Source organism: Rattus norvegicus, chromosome 15 (assembly GCF_021556685.1).
Source record: "Rattus norvegicus strain SHRSP/BbbUtx chromosome 15, alternate assembly SHRSP_T2T, whole genome shotgun sequence".
Taxonomy (NCBI): domain Eukaryota; kingdom Metazoa; phylum Chordata; class Mammalia; order Rodentia; family Muridae; genus Rattus; species Rattus norvegicus.
Genome location: NC_141548.1, coordinates 42,804,636 through 42,823,936, shown reverse-complemented (window position 1 = coordinate 42,823,936; position 19,301 = coordinate 42,804,636). Strand labels below are relative to the sequence as shown.

Sequence of the window (19,301 nt, the reverse complement as noted above, 5' to 3'; positions counted from 1 at the left end):
ATCACTTACAGAGAAAGAGGATACACTCCTGGTTCAAGATCAAGGAAGTCAGAATTTGTCACTCTGGCAAGGAGCAGCCAGGAATGTCTATACAAGGTGAGAATCAACTATACTCTAACACCTAGTGACTTGTTAAATGACCTTGGAGCAGGACTTGCTGTTTTAAACAATGATCTTTATATAATCTACAGCTGAACTTGGAGTTCTGCTCATCCTCCACAGAACTGATACATAAATTTGTCTGTTCCATCTGTTTTCCCAGGAGTAATGGCAAGTTTGAACAGGTAAAAATGAAACAGTTTTGCACAAAGAGCAGTCTAGAGCTTAGATCCAGTCTGTGGCCTCTCCAAGTTTTAAATTTATAAATGCAACAGCAAGATATAGTTCCCCACGTGGAATTCAGTAAGTACACTATATGGAGATCAAAATGACTTCCCCTTCAGGCCTTTAATGAGAGAGTGACAACAGCTGTCAAGAGCCAACGTGTGGAGGCAAGGTGCCTGCTCACTCACAAGAGTGCCATTAATCCCAAAGTCACATTCAAGCTTATGTCTCAGCAAACTATAAGTAATTCCATGCGTAGCTATTTAGGGTGGGACATAATAGTTAAAATGGAGAGTGTTGAAACTGAATGTTATGGGTATACTGTGGACTGGGTAAGCATGGAGATTCTGTCAGTCACAGGGACTAGCTCAGAAAGATCCTGCATCCTCAGCTTCAAATGAGTTCAATTAATGCTCACTTCACCACTAGACGCCCCGCCACTGTGTTTCAAGCTCACTTGCTGTCAGTCTGCTCAGTGCACTTTATGGCGAGGGATTTGGTAACTTCTACCTCCATCACTCAGCTGAACTGACTAGGTTGAATCTGATTAGGCTCCAACTATACTAACAGGTAACCATGCTCTAAAATGTGCCAATTTAGAAGTTATATTTCCAATCTCTCCCAAAAGGATTATAGTTGGAAATGTCAATGAATTGATTCTGTTAAAGCTGCCAGAATAGTGTATGATATTATAAATATAGTCAGCCATTAAATCTTTTGAGTTAGTATCTAACTAGGAACTTTTTAAATGCCATTCAGTGTCTTCAGTGTGCATGTGAAAAGCCACCACCACAGTGACTTGTGAGGAGCTGGAGAGATGGCTCAGTGGTTAAGAATACTTGCTGCTCTTGAAAAGGACTGGGGTGGGGTCCTTATAACTCTAGTTCCTGAGGGTCCAGCATCCTCCTTGGCCTCCTGGGGCTCCTACATGCACCTGGTACACACACGGATAAGCAGGCACTCACTCATACATATCAATACAGACAAAAATTTATTAGAAGAAAAGTGTAAAGTTAGAAAACAAAAATCCCATCAAAGAAGCTGTTTGAACCTGAGGGAAAAAAACAAAGCATCAGCTGACCCTTGCACTTCTGAGGTCAGCTGAGCCAGAGAGCGAGTTCCAGGCCAGAGGGGCTGCAGGGTTTCCATTTCAAAATAAAAATAAACCCAAAAGAACACTAGCTTCACTCAGCTGGTATGGCATGGGGCCTGTCAGATGATAAAGGATAAAAACCTTGTTTTACCAGTAAGTTTTAAGATAGTGTCTTATAATCTCAGGTTGGTCTGGAACTTGAGATCACTCTGCCTCTGTGACAGGATCCCAGAAATGTGCTATTATGCTCAACACCAATAACCATTTTAAAGGCTGTAACTGAAACAAACGAATTTACATCTAATGCCTCAGTTTGCACACGTCTAAGAGCCAATTCTGCCCTGTGCTGCCACAGTGCAGGAGCTCCTGTCTCTGCCCTTACTGAGCAGCAGACTCTCAAGCAAGGAGAAGAAGATTCAGATCCTGTTTTCTCATTTTTTTTTTTTTTGGTCTTTTTTTCGGAGCTGGGGACCGAACCCAGGGCCTTGTGCTTCCTAGGCAAGCGCTCTACCACTGAGCTAAATCCCCAGCCCCCTGTTTTCTCACTTTTAATCTGTTTAACTTCGAGTCTCTTCCTTCACTTCCCAGAAGCTCACATTTTAAATCTGTAAAATAGAATACTGTCATCTATATCAAACAGTGTACTGTGCTAACAGTACACTGACTGTCACACACTGACTGCTCGTAAGAGGCAGTAGTTAGGGCAGGAGAGCTGGCTCAGCAGTTAAGAGAACTTATTGCTCTTCTGGAGGACCTGGTTCAGTTCCTGTGGTTCACGCCATCTTAACTCCAGTTCCAGGAGACCCAATGCCTTCTTCTGGCTTCTATGGGGACTGCACACATGTGGTATACAGACTCACATATAAGGCAACTCCACCCCAAATTAAAAAATGCTCTTTTTAGAAAGTAGAAATTAAACTGTGTTAAGTCTCTGGGAATACAATGTCTACATTAGGAAGGACAAACACACAAAAAAAAAATGACTAAAATAACTAAATAACTAAAAGTCCAACAGAATGGTCTGCATGGAAACATGTACCAGGGGTGCCTAATTCAAGAAACTCTTGAAAAATTGTTATTCAAACAATGTCCTGAAGTATGTGAAGACATTAACTGAGAAAAGACACCATGTGGTAGGTAATTGGACACGTTTAAATTTCCAAAGACAAAAGAAAATAGAGCGAACTCAAGAACTGGAAAACATCCTACATAATCTGAATAAAGACATCACAGTAAAGGCTACTTAGACTACATGTAGAGACAGAAGTGGGACCATATTCTCCAAAGCTGAGGCAACCAAGATAAAGATTATGAGTTTACCTGGAATGCAAAATAAGGTACTAAATTTTCTTATAGGATTCTGCAGCTGAGAAAAAGCTGAGATTTCCCCAGAACAGAAGAGATCACGACTGAACGCAGGGAGGAGGGAGGGTGCTTAGACGGTGTTCTAGTTTGCTTTCCATTGCTGTGAGAAAACACCACAATCAAGTTAGATGTGGTTGTGCACACCTTTAATCCCAGCATTTGGGAGGCAGATGGAGCAATGAGGCGAGTCTGGTTTACAGAGTGAGTTCCAAGACCACCAGAGTTACATAGTGAGACCCTGTCTCAAGGCAAAACAAACAAACCAAAAAGACCAAAAAACCAACAAAACAAACAAACAAAAAGCCAACAACGCTCACTATGACCAAAAGGAGGCAAAGGGCTTCAATGGCTTACATACTCTGATCACAGCCTATCATGAAAGGAAGTTAGGGCCTGGAGGCAGGAACTGACACAGAGGCTATGGAGGAAGACTATTATGTGCTCCACACAGCTTGCTGAGCTTGCTTTCTTACATCGTCAGGAACATCTGCATGTGTACAGTTCCACAAACTGTGGGCTGAACCCATCCACATCAGTCATCAATCATAAAAATGCCCTACAGATTAAATAGAGGCATTTTCTCATTTCAGACCCCTTGTCCCAGATAACTCTAGCTCTGTGTAAGGCTGATAAACAAGAAGCAATAATAACAAAATCTAACAAGGACAGAAGGTCTTACTGAATTCAAAATGCCAAGTGAAACAAGCCACCTCAAAAGCAGTATTAGTAAGAAGGCAGAAAAACAGACCTATTGAAGAAATTTTCATTAAAGGAAAAGAAACAATGAGATGCAGCTATCCCTCATGTGCCGTGGGAGAGTCTTACAGCAAAAGCAAGAATTTGTTCAGAAGTATGTATGTGTTTCACAATGTAACTCATTACACTCATGCTAAAGATCAAACCCAATGTATTGTGTATGTACATCCTAGGCAACCATGCTGCCCCGACATAGATCCCTAGTCCCTATAATATAAAAAAAAACAAAGAACAAACCACAGCCAACCTCACATTCCTAAAGCAGTAAATAGCTAAAAGTTAAGGACCTGAGAAAGTTTATTCAAACCCTTTGGCAGGCACAGCATACAAGTTTAGCCTACTGAGAAACCACTTTGATATGTGGACAGTAATTATTGGCTTGATTATTGGATCTACACTTTGTTTAAAAGGGAAGAGAGAGGAAGTGTTAATGATTAGAACACTTCCTTTTCTTGATTTCTTTTTTCTTTTTCTTTTTTTGTTTGAGACAAGATTTCTCTGGGTAACTTCCTTGGCTGTCCTGGGACTCACTTTGTAGATCAGGCTGGCCTCAAACTCAGAGGTCTGCCTGCCTCTGCCTCTTGAGTGCTGGGAATAAAGGTGCGCACCCCCATATCTGGCTTCTTGTTATCAGCTTTTGATTCTGAAAGGGAAAGGCTAAGCTTTCATTTGTTCCTTCCCTGTTTTAACCCCTGTTTATAAGTCAAGCAAGAAGATTTTATGAGTAAAGCAAAACGAAACAAAACAAGAAAAAAAAAAACATAAACTCTGAAACCCTCCTGAAGAAATTGTTCTGAGAGGGAGGCTGATCTCTTGAATTCAAGATCAGCCTGGTCTACAAAGAGAGTTAGCTCCAGGACAGTGAGGGCTGCTACACAGAGAAGCCCTATCTCCATTAAGCTTGAATAAAACAACTTGTTAGAACAGTGTGCTCAGCAAAACAAATATCTGAAAAGGCCGTCTGTAAGCCTACTGTTTGAGTTTTGCCACACAGTGACTTCTCCAAGAGGCGTGTTTTATCTAGAGCCGTTAATTTCACGCAGGCCCTAAACAGGAATGCTTCGACACTGCTCTGGCTAAATCCTTCAAGGACACCACTCTGTGGCATCACTTTCTTGTAATTTGAAAGGTAGTTAGGAGTAACAGGACATGTAGACCTTCTGTCTGATAACTCCTACTTTCTGTTCAGATCGAATCCATCATTGCCACATCAGTAGGTAGTCCACTCGAGGGCTCATTAAGTGAAAAAGAGGCTGATGACCTATTAGAACTCTCAGGTGCAAACCAACAGTTTTGGAGCCTATCTTTAGCCCAAAGGTGAAGAAATGTAACATACAACTTCATGTTTGGCCAAAGAGATCTACCAAACAGTAGTTTAGACCTCCTAACAGATGCAGGGGCTGTGGGATATGTGCAAGAGGGAATTCAAATCCCAATCACAAAACCCAGCTTGCCACAGATCACTTTAAGTTACAATTAACTGCTGACCTCCCTCCGTGACAAATCATGGTGGAGGCGACAGAGTCCAAAGGGATACAGCATTATCTTTGCCCTCTGACTTAGTAGCGGAAACTCACCAGTTTCATATCGGACTTTTGGTTGTACAGTAGCAGTCTCTTCACTTCTCAAGACAAGGAAGGATCTTCCGGTTTAATCTCTATAGCCGAGAGCATCGCGGGACTTGGAGTCTTTCCTTCTCACGCACTTTCCAGAGCCTCACGGGAAATGTAGTTTTACAGTAGATATCATGGGCACTGTGGGCGTCTTTCCTTTCCCTCCCTTTTCTCTCTAAACACCTCCTTCCGTCCGCTCAAATCCATCGCCGCCGCCAATTCATCCTTCCTTTCCATCCCAGCATGATATCATTTCCCTCATCTGGGTCTGGCATCCTTGGTATTCTGGGATATGTAGTCGGCACGGCTTAAAATCCCAGATCCCCTCCTCCCTGTGGGAAGGCGTATGGGCGCAGTGCCTGCTGGAAGCTGTAGTTCCCTTGAGCCTCAAACCCTCAACTCCGAGCTTTTCCTCTAGGGAACCGGAAACTACAACTCCCAGGGATGCCCAGCGGCAGCAGGTGGGAGCGGGGCTGTTGCTATCAATATGGCGGTTGTCAGCCAGACAAAGACAGTCAGTCTGATGTGATTGAGACAAGGGTGGTTTTCAGGGGGAGACTGGGAGACAGGGGCCTCCCCTCCCCCCTCTGCTCTTCCTGCGCGGGTCTGGAGCCCTCCTCAGCCCCTCCCGCAGGGCGCCCCGCGGTGACGATCCCCTCCCCCTCCCGCCTTCCTCCTCCCTCCCTCAGCCTTGCACTGGGACGCTGGGGAGGGGGCTGAGCCGGGTGCAGAGAACTCTCAGCTGGATTTCCGAGGTGAGTGGGGTCGTTTGCAAGCCGGACTGCTTCAAGTCTCTTTCCACACTTCTCTCATTACTTTAAGGAAAAAGAAATGTCGAGATGTTTGGGGGAGAGAAAGTAAGTAGGCGCCACAGATGGGTCTCTGGAGTGGCCAGGTTGAGTATAGGGGAGGAAGTGGGGGTACTTCCGAAGGGGCGCCCGTGCGTCGGCTGTGGGGTGGGGCAGTTGTGAGGGGCGGACGTGGAGAGGCGTCGATGCTTCTTAACTTCTCTCTGGTCTCCAAGACCCGCGGAAGGTTTGAATCCTGGAGTTGGGGGTCTTCCTGCTTGGGAGTTTGAGAAACTGTGAGGTGGTTTCGAGGTGTGCTGGTTTGTTTGGGGAGTGTCTCGCTGTGTTTTAAACTGAGACGTGTACTTGGGTGCTGGGATCGTCTTGAAGGAATGTCTGTAGATGGTAAGTTAGATGGCTGGAGTCAGAGATAAGCGGCCTGGGCTTGGGAGCACGCGTGAGTCCCGGGCTGGACTTTTGGTCCGTGGATCTTGTGCATGGTTTTGGGGGCTCAGTAACTCGTTAGTGTCTGGCGCCCAGCTCACACTCCGTGCCTTCCTCTGGGCCAGTCTCCACCCCAAACTCCCGGCAGGACTATATTGATGATGTGATGTGGAGATGCATCTCCACAAGTCGGCAGCTAAAGGTGGGAAAGGAAAAGTGTCTCTTAATATTTTATTCCGGAACCGTGTTTTGGTTACACTATTGGGGCTACTTTGAAAGGAGTCCTCCGCCCATCTTCACCCCGAAAACAGTAAGTAGAGGTATCTTGTCATCTTCAAGCTCAGTGGCTTGCCAATTATTTAAAATTCGGGAACGTGGGGTTGGGAACTCGAGTGCTAAATGCCATACGCATCTGTGTCTTCTAATGAGACAGAACGTCTGCTCTGTGTCCTGAGGTAGATAGGGCGACTTATTTTCGTAGTTGAAAAAACTGTTGGAAATTATTTGCAGGGAAGAGGGTTGGCGGTGCGCTGAAAGGCGCTGCATGTATTTTTTTTCTTCTTCTACCCCACCCTGTTCTGTGTCACATTTGCTTGAAAACTGGTATGGAAGAGTGAGGAAGCCTGGGGTGAGTGAAGCAAAGAATGCACTTAGCAGTAAAGATACACGCTACCTAAAGTTGAATGATAAAAGTGATTGCCATTTTTATTTTTGTTTGAAGCTTAAAAAAAAAACCTCGTCTCTTATATAGGGTATAGTCACGTGTTCCTTTTTTCTGGGGACCTGCAGATAATAGAAATCTTTGCCTTCTCTTTCCTATCTTTCCTTAGCTTCCTCCCTCCCCCAACCCCTTCCTTCCTTCCTTCCTTCCTTCCTTGGCACAGAACATTTCTCTTCCCGATGGACATAATACCTCCTGTACTTTTTTGCTTAGTTTGTGCTAATATGAGCTGTGCTTTTTGTGGTTTCACTATAAAATGCATCGTTAAGTGAAAAGGACCCAAATTTGTTGTTATTTTGCATTTATGCCACAAGTCATTATCACATCGGGTTCACAGTACTTTGCATTAAACTTATTAAAATTGTACAGCCAAGTCGCTAGATCTGGTTTATTATGCTTACAAGTCAAGTTTGGGAAATTTGATTTTATTTTTCAATTTTCAATTAGGATTGGAATGAAACGTCTTGTTTCTCACAGTCTTGAATATTTAATGACATTACACCAGGAGAATTTAAGATCATACATTTTGTATTCCCTCAGTCCAAAATACAACTTCTTCAATCACTCTCTGTGATGATTTTGTGGTATCATAGACTTTCAAATCACTAAAAGAATAATTGGCATAATAATTTCTATTTTGACTCGAGAGTTTCATGTATTTATGTGTGTGCTCAAATGTATTAGTTCTCAAATGTCTCGTCTATTAGCTGTGGGCTTTTCGATTTCATAGCATCTGAAAGTCCCGTAGATACACTGAGATTTTATGGCAGGTTTAGTTTTTGATTTGAAATTTCTGCTGTTGATCATTCTCACAGATAAGGGGACTGTTTGCATGAAGTTGAGCATTGTGTATGTGAATGGACCTAAAAATATAATTCTGTACACAGTGTGCTGCTCCGAACTGAGCCTTTGGTTTGTTGAAGACCAGGATTTTCAGAATTACTTGTTTGAAGCTTTTTCTTAACCTGAAAACATTAATTTTCAAAAGCTGAGAGAAATTTCCATGTAGCAACATAATAGTTGGTAACTTGTGTTTGTCTGAAATGTATTCTAGTAGGTATTGAATTTTTAAATGTTTAAAAATCATTTTAGATATGACAAACAAAAATGTTCCAAGCTAGAAAAAAATGAGTGTTTTTCATCTACCCTTTCCTTGAATCTTCTTGTTTATTTTCATCAATGGAATTGTGAAATTATTTATGGGAAAAGCATTGGTTAAACTTTTTCTGACTAATAATCTGATAAAAATGGCTTCCATGTACACCGAATATTCCTTATATTCACTGGGCTGATTCTGTTGCATTTTGAGTACTGGAGCATTAAAATGATGTAAAGCCTTTACTGCAGACTAAAGCATAAAACACTCTCAGCATGTGGAAGTCATATGGTTTATGAAAAAATGGGGAGAATGGGGGCATTGGTGCCTGTCCAGCCTAAAATTTCATCCTGTAACTGTAAAGACATACTTATTTTATTCTGATCATTTCTGAAAAAAAAAATCCAATCTTTCAGTATGGGAAGTTGAAAATGCAAGCTGTTTTTAACCAATCTGTTCCTAGTTCTGTGCACAGCATACATACATGCAAGGCTGTTTAGTTGCAGAAGTGCATCAAGGAAAGGAACCCTTAGTAACCCCTTAGTTGAATTCCTTCAGAGGCTTCATCTGCACAGCTAGGTGTATTTCATCTTCTAGCCCAAGTAGAAACTTAATATCTCTGTTTTTCTAAGTTCAAACACACATTGTAACAAAGGTCTCATTCTTCTACCCCTGCAATTTTATACTAAGTATTGATGAGTATTCTTGCTTGCTTCATTGTATATTGTATATTCATTTGTTCTTTTTAAGTCTCCTATGTGTCATGTTAGTTCTGGCTCTAGTTTGAAAGTTCAGTTGGCTACTTTGTTTGTATCAAAAGCAAAGCAGGTTTACTGTTGGCTTCATCTATTGCAGCTTTTCTGTTGTAATCTGTTCTTTAAGTTTGAGTTGTTTCTCTTGGGAATTATAAATTTATCATAGAACAGGAGTTGGTGCACTTTTCAACTTTTTAAAATGGTGAACACTTATGGATTAGTCTTAAAAGTACCCAGGAAAAATCTGCTGGGTTTGGTCTGTTCATTCTTGCTTTATTTAGATATATTGGCTTCCAGAATCTTATTATTCTATTCTTTGGTTAGATTTTTCTGATAACTACTGGTTTTTCTACTTTTCAATTTTGTACAACTTTAGACCAGGCTGTTCTGAATAAAGAGCATAGCATATTTAGAGTGTTATATACTCATATTCATATGTGTACTCAAATATATGTGAAGTGTGTGAATATGTGTATGGTCCACTCTCCGTCTCTGTATGTGTGTTTTTCAGATCTACAGCCATGAAATCAATCTGATCCTCAAATGGCAGAGACCTAAGTGTGTAACCACCATTCATGCTGTCCACGTTATAGACACATTGGAGGCCTCCTTATTGTTGGGAACCATCATTTTAGCAGATTCTGACAAACTTCAGTCCTCTCTGACGGGAGTCTATCAGTCCGACATTTTTCTCCAGCTAGTATTAAATAATTAGTGCGTGACTCAGATTCCTAGACACAACTGTGCCCAAGATGGCCTTCACTTAGACTGAGGACCCATCCATTATAGGTGCACGTGAGGAGAAACTCTCTCTGGTGATTATCTGGTATAAAACTTTTAGGTTTTAGCTCATCACTGTTTATGGACTCTTATGATGTAGGAACAGCATTATGGGTTTATTTAAAAGACAACTATGACCAAAAGGTAGAAATTGCACTCTAAGTGCTTTATGGAGCAGTGGTTCAGCTTTGTTCTGATGGCCATTTTCTTTATTTTCTGAGTCTTAAGGCAGGTGTACCTGATTCTTTCTTAGTTCATTCTGAGTCCATTTAGATTTTTATTAGTTTGTTGACTGAAATGTTTGCTGGATATATTCCCTGACAAGGTTGGTTGGTTTTTTGTTGTTTTGTTTTGTTTTGTCACTGTGACATGGGTTGGGGTCAAATGGAAAGAAGAACCTCAATTGTGAAAATATCTCAATCGGGTTGCTGTGGGAAAGCCTGTGGGGGCATTTTCTCCATTGCTGATTGACAAGAAGCGTGTGCAGTGCCAACCCTGGGCAGGAAGTTCTTCAAAGTATAAGAAAGCATGCTGAGAATGCCAGAAGGAGCAAGCCAGCAATAAGGTCCCCTTGTGGTCTCCACTTGGTTTTCTGCCTCCTCTCCTATTTGAGTTCCTGCCTTGACTGTGGAAGTATAAGTCAAATATAAACTCTTTTCTCCCCAAGTTACTTTAGTCATGGTGTCTTTATCACAGCAATAAAAAACAAACTAAGGCAATATATTTGGTAGTTCTGTCCATCTTTTGTCTAGGGAGGGGCCCATATATGTGATGTATTAGAAACATTAATAACTCTCTTGTTTAAGGAGCAGTGTGGAGGTGCAAAAGAACACTGATTTTTTTTAATGAATATAGTCACATTCTTTTATTTATTTATTTATTTATTTATTTAATGTGAGTAAACACACCTTTGATGGTGTACACATGCATTTTAGAAGACAACTTGCAGGAGTTGGTTCTCTCTCTTCACCATTGTGGGTCCTAGGGACCAAACTTAGGTCCTTGGACTTGGTAGCAGACGTCCTTACCTGCTACCTTACCTGCTGACCCAAGATTCAGTTTTTAAACAGGGAAAAGTCAAATGTGGGTTCTGCTGAAATGAGAATGATGTAATACTGAAACAATCTTCCTTGTGATTTGGATAAGGATAGTTAATCCTGATGCTCTTGGTTTGGCTAGTCAGGCCTTACAATCGTGAGATGGAGTTAGTTGATCTTGCTGCCTGAGTATACTTCCTATCATTCTCTTGCCGTTCTCTTAATTCTGACTCATTACATCAGTCTCTTAACTAATCTTGTTGTATGCAGTTGTTTTTTCATTAGTCATTCTACACTGGTACCTGAGGGATCTTGCCAAAGTAAAATGTGAATTTGATTGTCAGCCATACTTTTCCTGTAATCCTTCAGTGGCTCTGCAGCCTTTCAAATAAATTCCAACTTTGAGTCATTCCACCCGTGTCAAACCAGCTTCCACCACTGTGTACCCTTGAGCAAATGATTTAATGTCTGTATGTCAGTTTTCTCACCTGTAGAATGGAGGCGAGAAGAAAATCCACTTCATAGGATTGCCTTACATAAGCCCTGAGAATGCTTTTGCTGTATCATGTCATTCATAAGGGGCTGCAAAATAGTAGGGGCCCTGTCTCCTTCATTCATCTTCCCCTATTGGTCATGTATGCATAACTTTAGTATGGTACAGATAGAGGGCAAATAGCTTAGTGGCACAATGCTTGCTTCTCTAGCATGTGTAAGGCTCTGACATCAACAGACATCCAAAGCAAACAGAACAAAACCTAGAAACTGACATTGGTACAATGCATGTATAGTGTTATGTCATTTTATCATGTTTAGTTCATGTAAACATCACTAAATTTAGGCATGGAAATCATTCATCACTACACACAGGGAAGGAGCACTTGACCTCTTTCCTAGGTTCTGCTGTTTTGTCGTATAGTTGAGAGGAAAGGCTCTGTATTGGCTGCTTTTGTCTATTGCTGTGATTAAAAACACCATGGTCCAGGCAACTAATAGAAGGGAACTTTATTTGGGTTTACGGTTGCAGAGGGATGAGGATCCACCATGGTGGGGAGGCACGCCTGCAGGACGGCAGCTGGAGTAGAATGCTGAGAGCTCACGCCCTCTGAGGTCAGCACAAAGCAGAGACAGAAAACTGGAAATGGCTGGGCTTTAAACTCTCAAAGTACACCATCAGTGGCGTACTTCTTCCAACAGGGACACACTTCCTAAATATTCCCGAGCAGTACCTCCAACTGGTAACAAGTGTTCAAATATATGAGTCTAAGGGAGACATTTTCATTTAAAATACCACAAGTACCAATTGTTGGACCAGGAATTTCACTCTTTTGTCGCTGTAGTATTTCAGAAATTCTTTGGTGAGATACAAAGTTTTATGAAAAGTAATTACATTTTCTTGTTATATGAATTTGAAGACAACACAGTAGAGAACAAATCCTAGGACATAATCCTAGCAGTCAAGTGGGTTAAGAGTTCAAGATCATCTTCTTAGGAGGCCAGCATGGGCTATAAGAAACCCTGGCTCACAAAACCAAAAGCATCAATAATAAAACATGAATAAGCTTTGTTTAAACAAATATTTATAGTGTTAGTACCCATTAAAATCTAACAATCATAGTGAAATATTCAGTAAATATGTAAAATTAAGATGAATTCCTCCCTTCCTACCTTTCCTTCTCTTCCCTCTTTTGAAACAGACCTTGTTCTGTAGCCCAGAGTGAACTCTTGATTCTTTTCCTTCACATTCTGACTGCCAAGATCAGAGGTGCTTGCCCTACACTCAGTTGATACATTTCTCACCAAAGCAGAAAGTCTGTATTCGAAGACCAAAGTTACACCTACTTAGTGCCATGTTGGTTCTGGGGCTAGTGCAGACCTGCTAGGTAGACTGGAGCTCATGTTATACTCTGATTTTGGACTTAGAAATAACTAAAGATTTAAAGAATAAAGGAGGGGAGATTTAGGTACTGTTACTCTGAGTTTAGGTCCCAAAAGGTTTATCAGGTTAAAGCATAGTTACAGAGCTGCTTCTCTTTAGATGTATGATTTAGAGAATTTTTAAATGTCACAGCTCTGTGATATTAACACAAGACAAGCCGTGTGATTTTTGTCTTTGAAATTTGAGGTATTTTTAATTGTTGGCATTGGTAATTTGCTTTGTAAAAAAACCCCAAAGAATGAATTTGAAAGAATAAGATAAATATCAGTGGAGCTTCCTGGTAAGTCAGATTCAGCCATGCAAGGTTTTTAGCTATCTGTGGTTTCATTTTCTTCCTGATACTTTTTTTTCTTCCTTGTATTTATTTGGCTTCAGATTTTTTCTTTTTTTGTATATACTCTAAAATAAGTATATAAATAGTTTTAATTAGGAATTATTTGGCCTCAAAGAAAACTATAACGGTATAGCTGCTTAGGATTGAAACTAGATGTTTTTTAAAATTTTTTTAGCACGCGCTTGTGTGCGGGCGCGCGCACGCGTGCACGCACGCGCGCGCGCGCGCGCGCGCGCGCACACACACACACACACACACACACACACACACACACCCTTAAAGGAAGAGCATTGTTGGGAATCTTAGAAGCTGGTTTCTACCTCCTGGTTTGGAATTGGTTTCTCATCTCAGCTTTATTCTCCATGCCTGCCTCATCTACCTCTCACTTCCCCCTCCTGCTTCTGTCTGCCTTGCTGAATTCTGAAGTCTCCTCTTCCCCATCACACTGACTTGTGTATTATAGATGGGTGTGGTTTACCATGGAGCTGTTGGAACTGATTCTTCAACTAAAGCCTAATCGTGGTAGTGTGTTTCCTAGTCTGTTGACAAGGGAGGAATGTGAATGCACTGACAGTGAGTTTCATGTCTGTCCGTATTCTGTGAGGTAAGGGCAGAACACAAGAGGAAGTCACCTGTAAGTGTGTTCTTGGGTCTGTGTGCATGCAGTTCTTGAAGGGATTGAGTGGGGACATTCACAGACACAGAGTCTGAGAATGTATGCTGAGTGCTGCTTGGTGTTGTGGAAATGAATTCTTTGCCTTTATTTACTCTTTTCTTCAAGGGTCAGTTTGTAAGAAATGGCAAAAGAACCACATTGTATTTTTACCATTGTTTTCTTTTTAATCGTAGTCATCTCAGACAAGCCAGACAGATGACAGAATAGTACTGTAGATGTAGCTTTAATTAAATCAGTCCTTTCTTTGCAATTTCTCATCAAGTCCAAAGAGAATGAGGAATGTTTTACCTTCTGTAGAATGACAACCATTTCCTTATAAAATCCTTGAATGGAGTGATAGTTCAGTGGTTAAGAGCACTAGCTGTTCTTTGAGAGAACCTGGGCTCAATTTCTAGGATCTACACGGCAGCTCACAATTGTCTATAACTTCAATCCCAGGGGATCTGACACTCTGTTTTGACCTCCTTAGGCCCGGTACACATGTGATGCACAGATATACATCATACAAAACATTCATACACTTAAAAGTAAAATAAGATATTAAAAACTGAGTATTGGCAGCCTTTTTTTCCCCCAAAGGACCCAAGTTCAATTCTCAGCACCCACATGGTTGCCCATCTGTAACTCCAGTCTCAGCATCTGAAGTCCTTTTCTAGCCTCCATGGATTCTGCATGCTTGTGGTGCAGGAAAAATACCTATATGCATTAAATAAAATAAAGGGGAAAGATAAGCTTTGGTGGTAGGTCAAACATAACCAGTACATTTCTGCCTACTACTTTAGACGCAATAAACAGGACTTGAGCTAGTAAATCTACCATATATCTTATTCTGCAGAGATTCAGCAAGGGAACAATTGGCATGTCTGTTCAGCATAGAATCCATCAGCCTATGTTATATTTAACAGAAGAATCATGCCTAAGAAAGGAACTAGAGCTTTCTTGGAAAATTCTTCTGTCAATATTGTGGTTAATAGGAATTTCAATACTGAAAATTCTAAATCCAAGTTTAGATGATTAGAAATCAGCTTAGGAATTTTAGATACAAACACCGATCAAGCAAGCATAGTCAGCTAAGAGTCTAGAAGAATCCAGTTCAGTTACAAAAGGAAAAGGAGCTAAAGTAAAGTATTATAAGCAAATGGGCTGTACCTTAGCTTTTATGCAGAAGAATTGTCTGGAAAGAGTATTAAAACGTATTTTCCTGAGTCCTACCTCCAGAGTTTTAGAATCTGGGGTGAGTTTAGGAATGTGACTCTTACATAAATATACTAGATAATTCTAATTGATATAGGACACTCTTCCATAAACATACTAGATAATTCTGGATTGGAGAGATGGTTCAGCGGTTAAAAGCACTGACTGCTCTTCCAGAGGTCCTGAGTTCAATTCCCAGCAACCACATGGTGGCTCACAACTATCTGTAATGAGATCTGATGCCCTCTTCTGGTGTGTCTGAAAACAGCTACAGTGTACTTATAAATAAATAAACTTATAAATAAATAAATCTTTAAAAAATAATTCTAATTGATATAGGACACTTGGAAAATGCAGACAGTATAACACTTGGATCCAAGGTAGTCGTGTGTGTGTGTGTGTGTGTGTGTGTGTGTGTGTAAAACCTTTAGAATATCAAGCCTCTTGAAATTTTGCCTTCAAAGATTAATTCCTTAGCTCCTCCCCTTTAATATATATCACTGTTCTTCTCAGAGTCTTGATTATTTCCAGACCGTTGAGCTGCTGAGAAACATGGACTTTGGAGCCGGATTGCTCTGATGGACCTCTAATCTTTACAACTTACTCTTTGTATAAACTTCCATGTGTTTCAGTATCTCCATTTGTAAGCTAAGGTAAATAACAGTATCTGTTTGGGGCCAGTAAAATGGGTCAGCCAGTAAAGGTGCTTGCCTCCAAGTCTGACAGCCTGTGTTTGATCTCCAGCAACCTCATGGTGAAAGGAGAGAACTCACTTCTGAAAATTGTCTTCTGATCTTCACATGTATACGTGTGTATCTGCACACATGTAAAGTAATACGTAAATGTATTTAAAATAGTACCAATCTAATAGAACTCTTGGGCTTATGAGAACATTTGCACTGTATTTATGAAAGTGTTGGCACATATTAAAACACTTCCTTACTAGTGGTTCTGTGCTTCTGTTTCCAGTTTCTTCATGTCTTCCTCAACCCTCAGGACTCTTCTGTAGTGCAAGCAATCCCTTTCTAGTTAATATTTTGTGTGCTTATTCTCTTCTCAATTTTCCTTATGTGTAGGACATAGTTACATCCCACATAAATACCTATTGAGATCAGTGCAGCATACAACCAAGCCTTTCTGCCTCATCAGCATCCTCAAAATGACTTTCACCAGGCTAATCATGTATGGATGGACTCTACCTGTGTTTACATTGTGCTTTTGGTAATTTTGATAATTTTTGACTCCTGTGCTTCTTAAAGCTTCTAATATTTCCTTTCACCCTTGAATAGCATCTTACTTTCTTATCCCTAAAGATGTTTCCCCTCTTACTATTTGCCATGTTACTCAGTTAACACTTCTATATATTCTTGTCTTGCCAGTTAGGATCTTATCTAATAATCCTTCCTCCTGAGGAATCATTTTCCGGTGCATCTTGACACACTCATGCCAGTCTGTTTACTCCTAAGCCCTGCTTACAGACTTATTTCTGATCCTAACTTTTTTTATTTACTTTTAAGGCATGTTGCATTTTTAGTGGTAAGTGTCATGCCTGTGTCTGAAGGGACTCCTCTCCTGAGTGTTGGATTTGATTCTCCTACTGACTGAAGTCTTTGTGGTTCTTGTTTCTCACTCTTCTTCACGTATATCTACTCTCTGTCCAGCCACGGCTGATGGGTCACTGTGTTTCCTCACACACAGACCTACTTCCGTTTTTTCCTAATTTCTAAATGTTTGGACATCATAAGTAACTGGACAGTCATTTACTTTGCCCATCCACTTGCTCACGAACATTAAAGCTTCTGAAATGTCCATGTGGCTGCTTTAGTCTGTGCTGTGGGCCTGGGTGGCCTCACTGGGAGGGTTAGCAAGTGTTGTCCCAAGCCTCTCCTACCTGCTGGGACTTGCTTCTCCTCTTCTCCTTTATCCCTTGGTTTTTCAACCTCTTATTCTTAGGCCTGACCTGGTAATCCTGCGCCTTTGTGCTCTGGCTTCCTGGTGAATGGACAGAAGTCGTCTTTAATGACTTCATTTAAACAACAAGAGTGGTCAGGGAGTGAAAAAAAAGTTAATATATCAAAAAATCCTTAAAAAATGATTCCCCAAATACTTATTTTAATCAAAATATATGGTTGTTTATTCACACTAACTGATCCAGAGCTTTAGATCTCAACTGGAGTAGTGGACAGTGCTTGTGGGCCATTTTGGTTGTCACTACTGGAGTAAAGATGCTTTGGTCATCCAGTGGGCAAATGTATCTCTCCACCCCAGCAGCCAGCAATTTCTCCCATCCAAACACTCTCAGTTGTACCAGAGTTAAAAAAAAACAACAAGAACTTGGGCCACAGTGTGCTGTTACTAGGATGAGTGGATTGGCTCTGTGTGTATCAGTTTGTCTTGTATATACCCTACATTTGTTTTGTCAAGTTTGAGGGTTTTTTTTAATGAAGGGAGATCTTTTTTCTTTTACATTTTTTATTTTATGTGTATGCCTGCATGCATGTTTGTATACCAAGTGCATTCAGTGCCCACAGAGGCCAGAAGAGGGAATTGAATCTGGGTCCTCTGTAAGAGCTGCACTGATCCTAACCCCTGAGCCATCTCTCCAGCCCTAAAATGAAGGAAGATCTTAAAGACACAATCTGTGAATCATATTTTAATGTCTTACCTCCCCAAGTCTTTTACTGTAGTCTTGCATCTACTTTTCTTGTTTTCAGTAAGCTATCTTAAATTGTATCAAAACATTTAACTTTTTTTGTTTTTTTGGTAATATACTTTTTATAGAAACAAGTACTCCAACTCTCATTTTGCCAGTTTAGACAATATATAATTATGTCCCACCATTGCAAGGTCATCTGGGACCTTGTGATGCAAGGAAGTCACCCTACCCTTGGCATACAGGGGAATTTGTGAGGTGCTTGTTTCTCCAAAGGAACAACTGATAGAATGAGTATGAGCATATTAACTAGCTTTCATAACATAGGCCAGTCTAGGTAGTCCAGCAGTGACTGTCAGGCTGCAGAGCTGAGAAGCCATCTGCTGCTCAGTCCTTGAGGCTAGTGCTTCAGCAGTACCAGTCTTGTGCCAGAGCCTTGGAGAATTCCTGGGGAGCTCTGGCCTTCATTCTGTCTTGGAGGCCTGAAATTGGTTCTGATATTGTTGAAGGAATACGCAGCAACAGGATAGATGATTGCTTCAGATAATCTTATTAAGAAAGTGCCTCACAGGAGCTTATGAGTGAAAATTAAGAAGCTGAACTATGGTTGTAAATTGTTCTCAAAGTAAGTTCACTGGTAAGTCTTTTTCTTCCCTGATGAGTAGGCGCATACCCACCCTTCCACCCCCAAGGTCAAAACAAACAAAGCCCTCTATAAGCATAGAGTAACATTAAATTACAAGTATAGTGCTTTGCCCCAGATTGATAGGATTCATGAGGGCATCAGGGAGGAGAAGGGACAGTGCAGTTGTCTGTTATCTCTTTAAAAAGAGTAATGTTCTTTGTTTTTGATGATGGGAATGTTAGAGAACCTTTGGTTATTTGAAGTAGCAAAGAGCTTTGTTCTAGTGTTAAACCTGAAAATTGTGAAGAGAAAGACCAAATCCATGATTGTCCAAATGCAGCAAGCTTTATTTGGGGTACATTTGGGACTCCCCAGCCTTTCCCTAAGTCAGGATTTTAGAGAGCAGCCCCAGACTTCCTCTTGAGCTTCCTTTTATCAGAGAGATAAAGTGTTCACAGAGAGGATTGGCTTTTTACATTGTTAGAAAGGTACAATGGAAGGGAAGGAACAAAGGGAAGGGAATCATGGGAATGGGGTCCCAAGGTTAGTGTGGGGTGAAAAACATGTTTTGTAGTTTACCTCAGATCTAAGTAACAGGAAGTAACTCTTAATTACAGACAGAAACCTTAACTTGCAAGAACTTAACACTGGAACTTATTCTTTAACTACAAACAGAAACCTTAACCTGACTTAACACAGGACAAACAAGAAGTTATTCTGTGACTACAGACAGAAACCTTAACCTGCAAGGTCTATTGTTCCTGCTTTGCTCTTCCACTAATTGCTTTCCTTGGGGTTTGTTTAGTTAACTTTTCCTGGTTCTCGGGATGCAGTCCAGTGCTAAGGACGTACTCTTGTCTTAAAATAAATTTAATTATGTGCTTCAGAGAGTACTACTAGCCTGCCTTTTATTCTATTTGACAACTCAATTTTAAGCCCAAACCAACTTCTATGATTTTGTTTGTTTGTTTGTATTGCCTTCATTTTTTGAACACCATCAGCTAGTTTTCTGCCTATTACCAAGGTATTCTTTTTTTCTTAAATCTATTTTTTAAAGACAATATCTGAATATGTATCTTCCAGACAGCCTTTTAATTCCAAATTCTCCTGT

The 19,301-nt window shown here is 40.8% G+C and overlaps 2 protein-coding genes across 34 annotated transcripts in view; one reads left to right on the top strand and one right to left on the bottom strand.

Moving 5' to 3' along the window:
• The window catches only part of Ints9 (integrator complex subunit 9), an 83,735-nt gene extending 78,332 nt beyond the window's left edge, over positions 1 to 5,403 (bottom strand). For 2 of the 3 annotated variants that reach the window (XM_087585279.1, XM_087585281.1), the window contains exon 1: positions 5,116 to 5,190. Coding sequence is in view for 1 of the 3 variants with exons in the window: in NM_001402259.1 (NP_001389188.1) it covers positions 5,116 to 5,124 (9 nt within the window). In the remaining 2 variants the exon portion in view is untranslated. 3 annotated transcript variants of the gene reach the window in all.
• Positions 5,404 to 5,626: 223 nt separating this feature from the next.
• The window catches only part of Hmbox1 (homeobox containing 1), a 153,805-nt gene continuing 140,130 nt past the window's right edge, over positions 5,627 to 19,301 (top strand). For 21 of the 31 annotated variants that reach the window (XM_087585761.1, XM_087585757.1, XM_087585749.1 and 18 more), the window contains 1 exon segment: positions 5,627 to 5,906. The gene's annotated coding sequence lies outside the window, so the exon portion shown is untranslated. 31 annotated transcript variants of the gene reach the window in all.